The 17,518-nt window shown below is 43.5% G+C and overlaps 1 protein-coding gene across 1 annotated transcript in view; it reads right to left on the bottom strand.

Annotated features, from left to right (window-relative positions):
• The window catches only part of PANK1 (pantothenate kinase 1), a 71,751-nt gene extending 56,617 nt beyond the window's left edge, over positions 1–15,134 (bottom strand). Inside the window, exon 1 of the mRNA XM_003783779.2 lies at positions 14,435–15,134. Coding sequence (XP_003783827.1) covers positions 14,435–15,122 — 688 coding nt within the window. The 5' untranslated portion in view covers positions 15,123–15,134. The remainder of the gene's footprint in view (positions 1–14,434) is intronic.
• Positions 15,135–17,518: the final 2,384 nt, after the last annotated feature.

Raw genomic sequence — 17,518 nt, forward strand, 5'->3', positions numbered from 1 at the left:
ATAAGCTAGGCATGATGGTGGGTGACTGTAGCCCTAGCTACTTGGAAGGCTGAGGCAGGAGGATCACTGGAATACAGGAGTTTGAGAGCTAGGCTGATGCCATGGCACTCTAGGCTGGGCAACAGAGTGAGACCATGTCTCACAGAAAAAAAAAGGAAAAGAAAACAATTGCCTGGAATTACAAACTCCACAGATTTTGTCAATGTCCCTCTTGTAACCACTCTCCCCAATCCACCCCAAGTTACATCCTAAATTCAGCAACTCTAGATTCCCAGGTGTGAGCACAGACCTAAAACCTAATTGTCTCCAGGAGAACTAGCTTGCTTACTCCTGCTGGCCCCACCCTAATGACTTCATAGGAAAGGAGAGGGGTGGAATTCTTTTTATTTTATTTACTCTTTTGAATTTTCAAAAATATTTTTGTAGGGGCTAGGTGCGGTGGCTTACCCCTGTAATCCTAGCACTCTGGGAGGCCAAGACAGGTGGACTGCCTGAGCTCACTAAGTTTGAGATCAGCAAGAGTATGACGCCCTAACCCGCTGGGCGTTGTGGCGGTTGCCTGTAGTCCCAGCTACTCAGGAGCTGAGGCAAGATTGTCACTTAAGCCCAAGAGTTTAAAGTTGCTGTGAGCTATGACACCTTGGAACCCTTCCAAGGGAGACAAAATGAGACTCTGTCTAAAAAAAAAAAGAATTTTTTTTGTAGAGACTAGAGTCTCACTATGTTGCCTATGCTGAACTCAAACTCAATGATCCTTCCACCTGCTAAAGTGCTGGGATTACAGGTGGGAACCACTGTGCCTCACCAGAATTCTTTTAATACAGTTCCTTATTTCTTTCTCTTTTCTTTTCTTTTTTTTTTTTTTGAGATAGAGTCTCACTATATCACCCTCAGTATAGTGCTGTGCCGTCACAGCTCACAGCAACTCAAACTCTCGGGCTTAAGCGATTCTCTTGCCTCAGCCTCCCAAGTAGCTGGGACTACAAGCACCCACCACAACGCCTGGCTATTTTTTGGTTGTAGTTGTCATTGTTGTTTGGCAGGCCCAGGTTGGATTCAAACCCACTAGCTATGGTGTAAGTGGCTGGCGCCCTAGCCACTGAGCTACACGTGCAGAGCCCGTTCCTTATTTCTTAATCTATATTTCAAAACAAAAAAAATCTAGGTGACACTAATTATTTTTTAAGGCAAGTGTGAAATAAAGTTTACTGAGGAAGAGAAAGATAGGTTTACAGAGTAAGACCAAGATATATAGGCTTACAAAATAAGATTAAATTTACCACAGATAGCAAATGGTCCCCATTGCTGCAACAAAGAAAAGGCCTCCCTCCCTTTTTTGGAGACAAAGTCTTACTCTGCTGCCCAGGCTAGAGAGCTGGAGTACCTTGGCCTCAGCCTAGCTCACAGGAACCTCAAACTCTTAGGTTCAAGCAATTTCCCTGCCTCAGCCTCCTAAGTAGCTAGGAATATAGGTGCCTGCCATGATGTCCAGCTAATTTTTCTGTTTTTTAATTTTATTATTGAACCCACAGAGGGGTTTATAATTTTTTTATTTTTAGGAGACACGAGGTCTCACTCTTGCTCGTGAGCTCAAACTCCTGAGCTCAAGAAATCCTCCTGCCTCAGCTTCCCAGGGTGCTAGGATTACTGGTGTGAGCCATTATACACAGCCCACACTAAAATCATTTCTAATCCAGTGATACTGGGGTGATTCCACAGCAGCTTTTTGGCATAGGCCTATTTCATTTCAAAAATGAGGTTTCAAATATCAATGAAGAAATAGTTAAATATTAATCATAAACAAACAATAACAGGTATTGGGTCAACAAACACATTCTCCAGGGGTAAAACAATATCAAGTTTTCATTTGTTTTTCTAAAACTGAGATGTAACCATTTTAACTGTACTTAGGTGACGAAATTTATTTATCTAATTGGGCATATAAAACAGTGGCTATAAGACATGGTTAACTTTCACAGCAAATAAAAATAGATTGTGGTTATGTTTTTTTTTTAAAAAGTTCTTATCTTTTAGAAATACATATAAAGACATTTAATACCGAAATAATACGATTCCTGAGATTTGCTTCAATATCATCCAGTTTGGGATATCTGAGGAGACTGGGATATCATAATTAAAGTAAAATAAGATCGGACATGATGTGACAATTATAGAAGCTTAGGAATGAGTACTTAGTAGTTCATTATACTATACTCTCTAGTTTTGCATAATGTTTGAAATTTTCCTAAATGAAAATGTTTTTAAAAATCTCAACACTCTCCAAATACTAATCAGGACAATGAGAGGACAATGAGTTACCTCTGGAGTAAAATCCAAATGGCTCTGAACTGGCAAGTCCCCTTCTTGCCTCACAGATTCTGTTTATGAAATCAAACATACCAAGGTCCTTTCCCCCTGGCTGGGACAAATTTCAACCTGCCCTAACTAGAAACACGAAATGAAGACATTCTGGCAACTCCACCCAGACATTTAAAGGAGTGATAAATAAATTATAATCACCCTAGGAAGGTACCACTCCCAACGGGGCCAGATATATACCTCTTTAATGATAAAATGTTGGTGGTCCCCAAACAAAATAATTCAGATCATTAAAAAATTAAAAAAATAACAAATAATGAAGTATAAATAAGTCCAAAGTTAGGATTTTCCTATGAAAACTACTTTGGTGCACGCATGCACATCTATCTATATACATAAAGACACATACTATTTTCTACTCCTCTTTTCCCCTGACCCATTGATGGGATACTGACACCTACTTGGCTACCTACTGGGTAAGCCAGCCCTAAACCCCACTATATTTGGTAGGAATTTTGGAGGGAGAAGAGGAGGTAGATAACACTGTGACTCTAAAGAAATTCTACCCTTACACCACAGTGAGCCCTCAAGTATTTATAAAATACTCTTTCCTAAGACTAAGGTCCCTTTACCTAACTTTTCATCCTCTGACACTGTCCTGTTTACCAAAGGACATGTTGGCCTTTCCTCCCATTCTTTACCTCAGATATTTCAATAATTCAGTTGGTATTACCACTGCCCTCTGGGACCTTTCTCTGAGCCTCTCCTGTGAACTATGTCCCAGTCAATGGTGTGCTTGGTCAATGACCCAAGAACCGGAGGCAGTTGTTTTGAATTCTGAAGTCTTCGTCATTTCATGAGGATTTTACAAAGAAAAAGCGCTCACTTTTCTAATCCTTCTCATCTCTTTTGTACATATCTGCCTCATTCAAGGGCTGAGATATCAAACAGTCAAGATCAAAGGAGGACATTTCCTTTTTTAAAAATAACTTTGTCCTGACACTAGATTAGCAGTCAAATAAATTACACAGTCTTCTTATTCACTAAGTTGCCAACATCACTCTCAGGGCACAATGTACTTGGTCTCCAGAGCTGCAGTGAGGCAATCTATTAAAGCGATAATGAGATCAAGACTTGTGACACAAGCCATGTGTCCTGTTTCTAGAAACATCAGAGGGCATTAGGGTAGCTTCCATTGAGAAGGTGATGTCAGATCAGTTTGGAGAATACTTGGAAAACCAGTCCCAAAATGATTCCTAGTCAGTTAGGGCAGGGCAGGGCAAGATGAGTTCATGGAAATCCTGATAGTTCAGAAAGTTTTGAAAGCCTCTGTGACTAAATGTCTTTCATTAATATTAAAGCTAGTATTAATAGTACCTTAGTCCATTTTGTGCTATTATAACAGCATGCCTGAGATTGGGTAATTTTTAACGAACAGATTAGAAAACACTCAAATCATTGCCCCGGCCCTCTCAATTCATGTCCTTCCCACATACAAAATTTATTCATTCCAGGCAATAGCCCCAAAGTCTTAACTCATTCTAGCATTAACTCAAAATTCCAAAGTCCAGAGTCTCATCTAAATCAGATACGGTTTACAATCAAGACAGGCTCATCCAGAGGCAAATTCCCTTCCAGCTGGGAACCTGTGAAATCAAAAAAGTTATCTACTTCCAAAATATCTGTGCAAATATAAAAAATGCAATGGAGGGTTAGGCACAGAACAGACGTTCTCATTCCAAAAGGGAGAACTAGGCAAGAAGAAAGGGGTAACTTGTCCCAAGTAAGTCCAAAACCCAAGGGGGCAAATAACATTAACTCTTAAGGCTCCAGAAAAATCTTTCTTGACTATACGTGTCCTGCCTTCTGGGCACGTAGGGGCAGGGGTTGGGCCAGGGCTTCAGGCAGCCCCACCTCTATGGCTTTGCTCAGCCCATCCACTCAATAGCTCTCACAGGTTGGAGCAGTGCCTGTGGCTCTCCCAGGCTGGTGTTACACATGATGGTTATGCAACTCTGGAGTCTCGGGATGATCCCACTCCCAAGGCTTCACTAGACATTGCCCTAGTGAGGATTCTCTGCAGCAGCTCTGACCCCAAGGTTCTGCTGGGTATCGTCCTAGTGGGGGCTCTTTGTGATGACTCTTCTACTACACCACTCTCTGCCTGGGCCCCCAGACTATCCACAACATCCTTTGAAATCCAGGTGGAAAAAGCCATACCCCACATGTGCACACTTAACACTGTTAAGAAGCACTGCTTGCACATTTGGAAGCTGCAGCCCTCAACCACATCATAGCCGCCTTGAGCCACACCTGGGGTAATCTAGGAGTGTTATGCCAAAATGTGGGGAGCAAAGGCTTGAGATGGCTCTAGACAGAGAACCCCAATGTCCAGAGAACACTCCAGGCCTCTCTTTTGACATATAGTCAGTCATGCACTACTCAACTATGGAAATATATTCTGAGAAAAGCATCATTTTGGAATTTTGTGAACATCATGGCACATTCTTACACGGACCTCGATGACATTGCACACTACACACCTAGGCCATATGCACCTATACAAAATGTTACTATACTGAACACCATAGACAAATGTAACACCGTAGTAAATATTTGTGTATCTAAACATATCTAAACCTAGAAAAGGTACAGTAAAAATACAGTATAAAAGATAAAAAATGGGTGGTGCCCTGTGGCTCAGTGAGTAGGGCACCGGCCCCATATACTGAAGGTGGCGGGTTCAAACCCAGCCCTGGCCAAACTGCAACAAAAAATAGCCAGGTGTTGTGGTGGGTGCCTATAGTGCCAGCTACTCAGGAGACTGAGGCAAGAGAATCGACTAAGCCCAAGAGCCAGAGGTTGCTGTGAGCTGTGCAACACCATGGCACTCTACCGACAGCGATAAAGTGAGACTCTGTCTCTTAAAAAAAAAAAAAAGATAAAAAATGATATACCTGTATAAGGCACTTACCATGAATAGACTTGCAGAACTGAAGTATTTACTCTGGGAGAGTAAGCGTGAGAGACTGTGAAGGCCTAGGACATTTCTGTATACTACTGTGGCCTTTATAAAGACCATACACTAGGCTACACTACATCTGTTTTGAACATTTTCTTTCTTCAATCATAAATTAAACTTAGCTCTTGCATTTTTACTTTATAAACTTTTTGTTTTGAGACAGGGTCTCACTTTGTTGCCCTGGGCATAGTGTCATGGCACCATCATAGCTCACAGAAACCTCAAACTCCTGGGCACAATCGATCCTCTTGCCCAGGCGTCCTCAAACTACGGCCCGCGGGCCACATGCAGCCCGCCTAGGACATTTATCCAGCCTGCCAGGTGTTTTTGCCACCACTGCCTGTCCTGCCGACTTGTCTCGGGGCCTGTAGTCCAGCCCTCCAATGGTCTGAGGGACAGTGAACCGGCCCCCTATTTAAAAAGTTTGAGGAGCCCTGCTCTTGCCTAACCATTCTGAGTGTCTGAGACTACAGGCATGCACGACTATGCCTAGCTAGTTTCTTTCTATTTTTAGGAGAGATGGGGTCTTGCTTTTGCTCAGGCTGGCCTTGAGCTACTAAGGTCAAGCAGTCCTCCTGCCTCAGATTCCCACAGTGCTAAAATTATATGTGTGAGCCACTTTGCCTGGCCTAAACTTCTTAATTTTTTTTTTTTTTTTTTTTTTTTTTTGAGACAGAGCCTCAAGCTGTCCCCCTGGGTAGAGTGCCGTGGCATCACACTCACAGCAACCTCCAATTCCTGGGCTCCAGCGAGTCTCCTGCCTCCGCCTCCCAAGTAGCTGGGACCACAGGCACCCGCCACAACGCCCGGCTATTTTTTGGTTGCAGCCGTCATTGTTGTTTGGCGGGTCCGGGCTGGGGATTCGAACCCGCCACCTTAGGTGTACGTGGCTGGCGCCTTAGCCGGTTGAGCTATAGGCGCCGAGCCAAACTTCTTAATTTTTAAAAAACTTTGTGACTCATGATAACACTTAGTTTAAGCATTGTATAAATTTTTAATTGTTCAAATAAATATTTTCTTTATCTCCTCATTCTATAAGATCTTTTTCTATTTTTAAATATTTTTATTTTTTACTTGTTAAATATTTTTGTTAAAAACTAAGACAAAAACACACATTAGCCTAGGCCTAAAGAGGGTCAGGATCACATCTTGTCTCTTGGAAGGTTTTTAGGGGCAATAAACGTTATCTCCTAAATAACAATACCTCTGGAAGGACTTGCCAGAAGCTATTTAACAGTTAACTTTTTTTTTCTTTTTGCAGTTTTTGGCCAGGGCTGGGTTTGAATCCGCCACCTCCAGCACATGAGGCCGGAGCCCTACTCCTTTGAGCCACAGTCGCTGCCAACGGTCTACTTTTTAAGTAGAAAGAGCACATTCCAAAATAACAATAGAAAGTATAGTATCATGAATACATAAACCAGTAACACAGTCATCTACTGTCAAGTATTATGTACTGTAGGTAACTGGAGGTGCCCTACTTTTGTATAACTGGCAGTGCAGTAGGCTTGTTTACACCAGCACCACCACAAACAGGTGAGTAATGTGTTGTGCTATGACATTACAATGGCTATGATGTCACTAGGTGATAAGAATTTTTCAACTCCATTATAATCTATGGGACTACCTTCCTGTGTGTGGTCCTTCCCCCAGGCCTTGGTAGAAATGCTGGGCCTGAGATAGAGGGGCCACACCAGTGATCACCAAAGTGCCTTCGGGTCCACTCTCCCATTGTCCTGATGAATAACCTGAACTTTAACTGTTATGTTCCTGCTAATCTCATGAGTTGGTAGCTTGGCATACCCTGGGTTTTCTCTTCTGAAAAAGTTGTTTCATTCTCCACCACAAGGCCATGCTGAGAAACCTTTAAATCCTGAAATTCTAGGCTGGGCATGGTGGCTCAGGCCTGTAATCCTTGCATTTGGGGAGGCGAAGGTGGGAGGATCACTTGAGGCCAGGAGTTCGAGACCAGCTTGGACAACACAGTAAGACCCCTGTTCTACAAAAAATAAATAAATCAAAAAAACTTTTTCAATCCCTGAATTCTGTTTCCCTTCTAGTTAAATCATTTCTCTCTTCTTTCATTTTACTGTATGCACTTAAGAGAAGCCATGCAGTCCCTTCAGTACCTTACTTAGAAATCTCTTCCACCACATATCCTAATTTATTACTCTTAAATTCTGCCTTCCGAAAGTCCCAGGGCATGGACACAGTTCAGCCAAGTTCTCTGCCACTTTTTAACAAGGATGGCCTTTACTCTAGTTTCTTCTTCTTTTTTTTTAGACCGAATTTCACTTTGTGACCCTCTGTAGAATGCTCTGGAGTCATAGCTCACAGCAACCTCAAACTCTTGAGCCTCCCAGAGTGCTAGGATTACAGGCGTGAGACACCCTGCTGGCCTACTTTAGTCTTTAATACCTTATTCCTTAGTTCTGTGTAAGACTTCATCAGAATAGCCTTTCCATGGCTCAAGTGGCTAAGGTGCCAGCCAAATACACCTGAGCTGGGGGGTTCGAATCCAGCCCGGGCCCACCAAAGAACAATGACAGCTGCAACCAAAAGATAGCTGGGCGTTGTGGCAGGCGCCTGTAATCCCAGCTACTTGGGAGGTGGAGGCAGGAAAATTGTTTGAGCCCAGGAGTTGGAGGTCGCTGTGAGCTGTGATGTCATAGCACTCTACCCGGGGCGACAGCTTGAGGCTGTCTCAAAAAAAAAATAGCCTTTCCTGTCTATATTCTGCCACCATTCTGATCACAATCACTTAAGCAATCTCCAGAAAGATTCCGTCACTACAGCACTGCTCTTCTGAGCCCTCACCAGTATCACACTTCATGCTCCATTCACAGCAATACAGCTTTTTGGTAGCCTGATCCTCCATCTTCCAGTCTCTTCCTATATAACCCAGTTTCAAAGCCATAGCCATATTTTCATGTATTTGTTATAGCAACAGCTCCAGCTTTTGGTACCTGGTTTCTATCTTGGTCCATTTGTGCTACTAGCCAATTTATATTAAACAGAAATGTATTTGGCTCACTAGGGCCTGTGAAGTCCAACATTTAGGGGCCACAACTAGGGAGGGCCTTCTTGCTACATCATCCCAAGGAAACAGGGCAAAAGAACACTTGTGAGAGAGAGCAAGGGATTGAATTTGTAGCCTCAAGCTCTTTACAACTGCCATTATTAATTCATTCAAGGCTCTCATTAGGCCCCACCTCCTGACATCATTACACTGGGTATTAGGTTTCTGACACGTGCTTTTTGAGGGACACATTCAAACCATAGTAAGTAGTAAAATATCTTTCACTATGCATGTACTAAGGTCCAGAGATATTACTGTACATTTTATATGCATTTTTTCCACATTTGGTTCTCACTACAAGTGATAAGATGGCCACCATTATCTCAGTTCTACAAAGTGGGCCTTGGAAAAGGTAAGAATCTTGCCTAAGGCTCCAAATCTCTTTCTGCTAGAGAACACTACCCACACTTACTTCTAGGAACTGAGTAGGATCTTGTCCAGCAGTGTCAAAATCTGAACTCAGTTTTATCCTCTGTCCTGAGCCTTCAATTTCTTTGTCTATAGAAGGAAGAAAATGGCAGTACTTATCTCATTGGCGCTGGGAATAGTTGATGAGATTAATCCTTGTAAAGTGTTTAGCTTAGTGCCTGGCCCAGAATAAGTGCCCTGTAGTACTGGTTACTATTAGTTCACGGACACGCAGATGAGCTCCTCACCAAGGGTGTACAGATTACATACACCTGTCATTTCCAAAAGTTTTACAGAACATACTTCCTTTTCCCAACATAAATAACAGGCTTATTGTGGCAGAAAAGAAAGCCAGGTGGCAATGGAAACAGACGTGGCCCTATAATTCAAAGAATACAAGTCTTTGGGCAGGTTGCTTTCCTTCTTTGAGCCTCTCTTTTCCCATCTGTAAAATGGAGTGTGGGCCTGGTGATCACATGCTTTTGTTAAAGCACAAATGGAACAAGAGGTATATGGTTGTAGCTCAATAATAGCTACTCTCATGACTGAATAAAAGCGACACTACTGCTGTAAGTATTCAAGTATGAGTTTTTCTACCCTCTTTCCTAATTATAGAGAAATCTATTGGAGGCCCAGATAATTTATTTTGACACAATTGCTTCTAAAAATAACATTTCTTTGCCCCTTCAAATCATCTGCTGCTCTCAGACACATTCCCAAGGAGAAAACACACACACATACACACATGCGCACGCGCACGCGCGCGCGCGCACACACACACACACACACACACACATGCTTACCCAACTCTAAGCATCTAAAAGATGTCATAAATTAAGTAATGAGATACTAAGCTTGACAGCTGCACTATCTAGAAAAAAAAAAGTCTACTTAGAAATTCCATACGCCACACTGGGTACACTAAACTCTTGTCTGCCCAAGGTGAATGAATACTGCTTTACATACTAAAGAGCACATGTAATTAAATATAGCAGAAGCCAAATCTTGCTTTATTTTCATGATAACTGGTTTGTATTTAACACATACACACAAAATATTACATCAGGCTATCACATATACACAAAAAATAACTTATCAGCTAAACCAAAACTCCTTTGTTTCCCAACTTATTCTATCTTCAAAACCATGATGAGTTTTGTTTTATACATTTGTTAAATGTCTCACATGTTAAAAATTAACAACACTATTTCCATTTTTCTTACCATGCCAAAAAAAATATGTTTTGTGTTAATGTTAAAATTTACGTAATAGTCTTTTGGTGGGGGAAGTCGTGTGTATATGTTTAACAGAATCCTGATCCTTAAGCGTTTAGATACTGGACACTTGGGCTTTAAGTTCTTAATCATAAATTTAAGTGGATATTGTACAATTCATAACTTAGATGGCAAACATGGTTAAATTGACCATGTCCCAAAGGTAGCAATACTAGAAAGTGTGTTCCTACTTTCCCTCTATCTTGAAGTAGGGCCCCTTGAAAAAAAGGGGCCTATATATATCCATTTCCTATGCAGATACAATCAGAAGATACTACTTTTTATAATTAGCTTGATCCAGGGGTAATATAAAACCTAAGTGCCAAGGATATCCTGATATTTAGAAAATTGTAGCCTTATACTTTCACAATAGTAGCTTAAACTGGTAACTGATTTGGGCTTCTTCAGTTTGTACCCACCTGTATGCTGTGTGCATCAATAACTCTCACCCATTTTCTGATATTCAAAGGTTCTATCTAGATGATTTGAGAAGTCAGAACCTCTCTCCAGAAGGCTTCTTGCCTTGCTGGGGAAGGAAGACATAGCACACGTCCTTGAACTCTACAGAGGATGCACAAGTGTTTCTCTTTCTGCAGCATAATATTCGGTGACTCAATTATTTCCTTTACATTTTTCTCCTCTCTCCACTAGTGTTGTGGCTTAGCTAAAACAGTGTCCTTGATGTCTAAAATGTCCAGGATTTCAAGACAATATCTGTATACTACTTTGTGTCATTCCTGTCCCCTCCCCCCGTAAAAACCATGTATTCACCAATCTTACCGAAATTGCTGCTACACTTTTGCTTTCTAATACAGTAAAATACTCCAAGTTCTAATCAAGACTACAACATTTGAATTAGTGATTCAAAAACTGTGTGCGTGTGTGTGCTGCTTCATAACAGAGTGACCCTAGCTGCAAGCCAAAGCTCTGAGGGACAGGTTAAACAAACTACGGTATATTCATATAATTAACTGTCAGGACTGTAATACAAACAACCCTTATGAATGATGTTTAAATGGCATAAGAGCATGCTCATACCAAAAATAAGTTTTTTTGAGATAGTCTCACTCTTTTCACCTGGGTAGAGTGCTGTAGCATTATAGCTCACAGCAACCTGAGACTCCTGGGCTCAACCCCTCTGCTTGCCTCAGCCTCCTAAGCAGCTGGGACTACAGGTGTCCTCTCACAAAGCCTTGCCAGTTTTCTATTTTTAGTAGAAGTAGGGTCTCATTCTTGCTCAGGCTGGTCTGACACCCGAGCTCAAGTAACCTGCCCTTCTCGGCCTCCTAGGGTGCTAGGATTAACAGGTGTTAGCCACCATGCTCAGCCCAAAAATTTTAATTAAAAGAAATTATCGGGCTCAGTGCTCATAGCTCAGTGGTTAGGGTGCCGGCCACATACACTGGGGCCGGCGGGTTCAGACCCAGCCCAGGCTTGCTAAACAACAATGACAACTACAGCAATAACAACAAAAATAGCTGGGCACTGTGGTGGGTGCCTGCAGTCCCACCTACTTTTATAAAAAAAAAAAAGAAAAAAAATTATCAGTCCAGGCACAACGGCTCATGCCTTGTAATCCCAGCACTATAGGAGACTGAGGCAGAAGGATCGCTTGTAGGCAGGAGTTCCAGATCAGCCTAGGCAGCATGGTGAGACTCTATCCCTACCAAAAAAAAAAAATTGTTTTTAAACTGACTGGGAATGGTGGTACACACCTGTAGTCCCAGCTACTGAGGAGGCTGAGGCAGGAGGATTACTTGAGCCTGGGAGTTTGCAATTACAGTGAGCTATGATCACAGCACTTCACTCCAGTGTGGACAACAGAGCAAAACTGTTTTTTTTTTTTTGAGACAGACTCTCACTTTGTCACACTCAATAGAGTGCTGCAACATCACAGCTCACAGCAACCTCTAACTCTTGGGTTTAAGAAATTCTCTTGCCTCAGCCTCCCAAGTAGCTGGGACTACAGATGCCTGCCACAACACCTGGCTATTTTTTGTTGCAGTTTGGCCTGGGCCAGGTTTGAACCTGCTACCCTCAGTATATGGGGCCAGCACCCTACTCACTGAATGGGTAGAATGCAATGGCATCATAGCTCACACCAACTTCAAATTCTTGGGTTTAAGTGATCCTCTTGTCTCAGCCTCCCAGCTAGTGGGGACTACAGGCGCTGGCCACAAAGCCCAGGTAGTTTTTCTATTTTAGTAAAGACAGGGTCTCACTTTGTTTAGGCTGAGCTAGAATTCCTGAACCACAAGCAATCCACCTGCCTCAGCCTCCCAAAGTGCTAGGATCATAGGCATCAGCCACCACCCCCCACCTTGATCTCATATTTAGATTGCATGATGATAACTAGTACCTAAACTGAGAGGTAGGATTAAAAATTCTAAAATAACCTAAAAATTCTAAAATATCTGTTTTAGTCCATTCATCATTTTCAAACATGAAATTTGTATAGCACTTTATCCAAAGTATCATCAAATAGAAACACACCTAACCACATATGCATTACTCAAAATATGTAACACTAATTTCAGAAATGTTTATTCAAATCTGCAAAAAGAAAACATGGTAGGATAATGAAAAGCCAATGCTGATGAGTCCTTTAAAAAGCTTACAAAAAATTATCATTGTCACTAAACTTAAAACAGCTACAGTGATCTGTATTTTCTACAAAAATAAAAATCACTTTCATTTCTAACACAAAGCACACAAGCAGATATAGTTATATTTTCTTATATTTTAAAATAATTCTTACGGGTTTTCAAGTACAAGCTAAGGCTTAGGTCAGTTTTTCTCTGTTAGAGTGTATTTTCAATTCCTCAAATATTGTTTCGAGAGGTGTTACAGCCTCTGTTAAACACAGGCCATTCAAGCTAGCAAGTACAAAAAATACGGTTCTTTATGTTTTAGCTCTTCACTGCAAACCCCATTACAATCTGTTAAAGTAGATTAGAGAATACATAAGTGTAGTTTTTAAAGAAGTCAAACAGGGTAATAAATCATTGGTAATAATATTAAGTCCCAAAAAAGAAAGTCATTTTCTAACAAATATCAAAAACAAAAGTAAATAAAAATTCAGGCTCTAGATTACAACCCTACTTTTTAAATTCCATACAACAATCTTAACTTTTAACCTTCACATTTCAAACCTACAGAACCCAAGTATCAGAGTTACCTACAATCACGTTAAAGCGCTTTTTAAAGTCTCAGAAACTTAAATTCAATGCGGGAAAGCTAAAAGTCAAAGAGAAAAAGACAAAACTGAGAAAGAGAGGAAAAAGTGAAGAGGTTATGCTGTTTTACTAAATATCAAACTTTTACAGAAATCCAAAACCTATTTAGCAATTTCTGTATGCAAACAGAATAACTTCTATGTAAAAAGTGCATGTTTGAATGCAGTCATTTATTAGTATGCATTCTACTTACTTTGCTTTTTGCCATTCAGAAGCTTCATTAAAGACAACCACAAAGAGGTAACCAGTTGAATGAGGTTCGGTTCAGAGACGAAAAGCTAGTCAATATGACCTACAAATTTACATCCCAGAACGTCCTGTGCAGAAAGTACCCTTTACAAACTACCATTATATATACAAGCTTTAGATTGTGAAATATAGGAGTTGGGCTTTCAATCTTGAACCTTACAATTACAAACTCTCGTATCTATCCTCCCCTCTCCTCAAAAAAAAAAAAATCCACCTCCAATCCGCATTGGTCCACATAGTTCCGGCCCACATGGTATCAGTGGGTGTGTCCTCCCCAAAGCGCCTTCTCATTGGCTGTGAAGAAACAGCTTTTAAGAGGCTGTGATTTGGGAGGTCATCAAACTCCACGCCTCCAGACTTGCGCTCGCCAATAGAGCCAAGATACTGGTGGCTACTCTGCGATTCAAAGGGCAGTCTGGTCGCCAGAGCTGCAGCCCTAGTAAGACACCCGAAGAGAGATGGGCTAGGAGAGGGCAAACTCAACTGTGCTGCCCGCTCCAGCCCCACTTCTGGACCCCACCAAATGTTCACATACATGCATTATTCCAGCAACCAATTAGAAGGGCGTTTGCCTTTTATAGAGCTTTGGCATAAGGACCACTTCAAGCTACCGTGTCCCATCGGCCCATTCTGCAGATAGGAGCGAGCAAATGGCTGGCTCAAGCAATGATCTTTAGTGCTTGGTGCCCCTGGGGAAAGAATCCATCCCAGGCGCCCCTCAGTTCAGTCTCTCGCCCGCAGGCGCTGGGGCGCCCGAGGCGCGCTTCTGAGCCTGCCCAGCCGCTCGTGGTCCCGGGTTCCGCGCGCTGCGCTAGACTCGCGCCCGCGCTCCCCTCCCAGCGGGACTTACGCGGCCTGTTCTTCCTCCCCGAGTCCATCCTCCTCCGCAGCCGGCATTTCTTGGCCGGTGAATCGTGCTGAGGGAGCAGCGACTGCGGCTGGAGCTCCGGCAGGAGCGGGAGGCGTGGGGGCGTAGCGTCGCCGCCGCCCCCGGGGCCCCGGCTGCAGACGAGCGGAGACGAGACTGGCGCTGAGTGGAAGCCGTTGTGCAGCAGCCCGTTCACGGCGGCGCGGGTGCTCGGGGGTGCCCCTAGGGAGTGCGGGGCCAAACGATCCGGCTGCCCGCTGCGGTCGTCCATGCCGGAGGTTGGCGGGGCTGCACGCGGGCCCCGACTCAGGTGGCCTCGCTGGAGGTCATTCTCGGGCGTCTTTATATCCCCAGATCCTCCCTGCGGTTTCCGATTCAGCAGCCGCAGAGCCGGCGCCAGGGGATGGCTAACCCGGCGCTCCTCCCCTCCTCCCGCGGACTCCCCCACCTCCTCAGCGCCCTGCCCCCCGCGCGCTGATCTCGTGGCGCTGGCCTGGAGCATGCCTGCCCCGGGCGCGGAATCGGGGATCCCCGCGCACCCCCAGCCGCCTGCCTCCTCCCGATCTCCCAGCCGCGCGACTTCAAACGCGGCTTTCTCGCCTCCCAGACCTGTCCCAGCCACTGAGCATGCCCAGTCCTGTCCGCCACCGCCACCGACGAGTTTCAACATGGGGAATGAAGTTCTCTAGGCTTGCAAAGGAGATGGGCGGGTTGGGCTTTGTATGGCGGAGCGAGCAGAGAGGGTACTGGGCGAGGCAGGCGGGAGAGCAGCAAGCTGTTTTGGAAGGAATGCGGGAGGAAGATAAATATTTGCAAAGGTTTCAATTTTACTAATCTTGTCCTTAGTGGGCAAGATACCTTTGCAAGGTCACTCACGTTGCCCTCCCCCACTTTGTGAGTATGCTTACGCGCGCTCGCGCCCACAGTTGCCTGTGTATTTGGTTAAGTGACCAAACTACTCAGAGGCCTGAGGGGAGGGAGGAGAGCAATTATTTATAGAAAAGTAGGCAGACTTGGAGAGGGAGGGGAGTGAAATTTCTTTGCTGGCACACATACACAAATACCATGTGGTCTCATGGAATAGTCTTTTGCAGGGAGGAAACCTAGGAATACAGTGTAAGGACAGTGAAGGACAAAACTGTAGGCAGGATTAACGGGTGCTGGAAGAGACCAAGTAAACAGGAGCAAGCTTATGCTATAAAAAGCACTCTCCTCACCCAGAAAGGACTTTAAAAGACGATGTCATGTTATTTATAAAGTAAGGAATTGCCTCTTTTTTAAGAAGGGAAGGCAGCATAACATGGTGTTTAACATCTTGAGCTTTGGAATTAGCGCTGGGTTTAAATTCCAACTCAGCTCCTGAGCAAACGCACAAAAAGTTACTGCTCCAGTTAACAAGCTAAGCACTAGGAAGTAGGACTGGGCATGCTCAGTAGGCAGAACAAGTTTGGGTGGTACCTTTCCAAAGTTAGGTATCCCTTGAGGCCTCAGCTTTCCTCTTTGTAACCAGGGGCCGTTGTCAGGAGATCTACCTAAAAGTACATGATACAATCTTGGCACACAGTACATACTCAAAAGAGGTAATTGTTCTTACCCTATTTTTATTAGTTTGCCTTTATTTTGAGTGAGGGGCACAAACCAGGGTCACACCCATATTTATGATGTGATTTATTGTGTGTGATATTGTCCATGATGTGTAAGAGGCAGGCAAGTGCTCACTGGCCACTGGGGTTGCTGGCCCTGGGCCTCAGTGCATTGAGCAGTGAGGAGGGCTTGCAACTTGGATTGGCAATTCCTTCCATCAGGGTCTTTTTTTTTTTTTTTTTGAGACAGAGTCCCACTCTGTCACCCTGGATAGAGTGCCTTGACATCATGGCTCACAGCAACCTCAAACCCTTGGGCTCAAGTGATTCTCTTGCCTCAGCCTCCCAAGTAGCTGGGACTAGGTCTGGCTGTTGCTTAGGCTGATCTGGAACTCCTGAGCTCAGGAGATACCTTGGCTTTGGCCTCCCAGAGTGCTATAAATACAGGTGTGAGCCACCTTGCCTGGCCTATCAGGGTCTTATCTAGAATCAGAGCTTTACAGCCACAGAGGCCACTTGAGAGCTCTAGTACATCCATTCTTTCACATTTTTTTTCAGATAAGGAAACTAGGCCATAGACAGATTGCTGAGATTATTAAGAACAAAGCTAAGGGCTCCATGCCTATAGCTCAGCCGCTAGGGTGCCAGCCACATACACCAGAGCTGGCGGGTTCTAATACAGCCTGGGCCTGCCAAACAACAAATACAACAAAAATAGCCAGGCATTGTGGCAGGCACCTGTAGTCCCAGCTACTTGGGAGGCTGAGGCAAAAGAGTTCCTTAAGCCCAAGAGTTTGAGTTTGCTTTGAGCTGTGATGCCACAGCATTCTAACCAGGGTGACATAGATTCTATCTCAAAAAAAAAAAAAGAACCAAGCTAGGACTAGAACCCAAATCTCAACTGTCTCTGCTTCTCTCACCTTCTCATAGTATTTGAAGACATAGAGGAAAAAATGTATGTGATCTGACCCATGCCTACCTCTCCTGCCTCCTCTTGGGTGCCCTGTGCTACCTTCAGTTCCTCAAATATCTTGCCTCTGATGTTTCTACTGTCTGCAATTCTCTTCACTCACAGCTCTTTTGTCTACTAAATTCCAACTCACTTAGACCTCTCCCATTTAGAGAAACCTTCCCTGACCTTTGGGACTACATTAGGTCTTCCTGCTGTATGCATGTGCTATTCCTTATGTTCCCTTCATGACCCCTTATCAGTTAGTAACTATACAACACATCCCCTCCCTCATTTGTAAACTGGGGTAATAATAGGATATAACTGAATTGTTACAATAATGAAATGAATTAATATATGTATGAAATTAAATAATTTGAACTTAAAGCTGCTTTAAATTATTCTGAGCCTTTTTTAGTTTGTTTTGTTTGAGACAGAGCCTCAAGCTGTCGCCCTGGGTAGAGTGCCATGGCATCACAGTTCATAGCAATCTCCAAACTCCTGGGCTCAAGCAAGTCTCCTGACTCCACCTCC

This window comes from Otolemur garnettii, unplaced genomic scaffold, assembly GCF_000181295.1.
Source record: "Otolemur garnettii isolate 467f Iridium unplaced genomic scaffold, OtoGar3 scaffold00008, whole genome shotgun sequence".
Taxonomy (NCBI): Eukaryota; Metazoa; Chordata; class Mammalia; order Primates; family Galagidae; genus Otolemur; species Otolemur garnettii.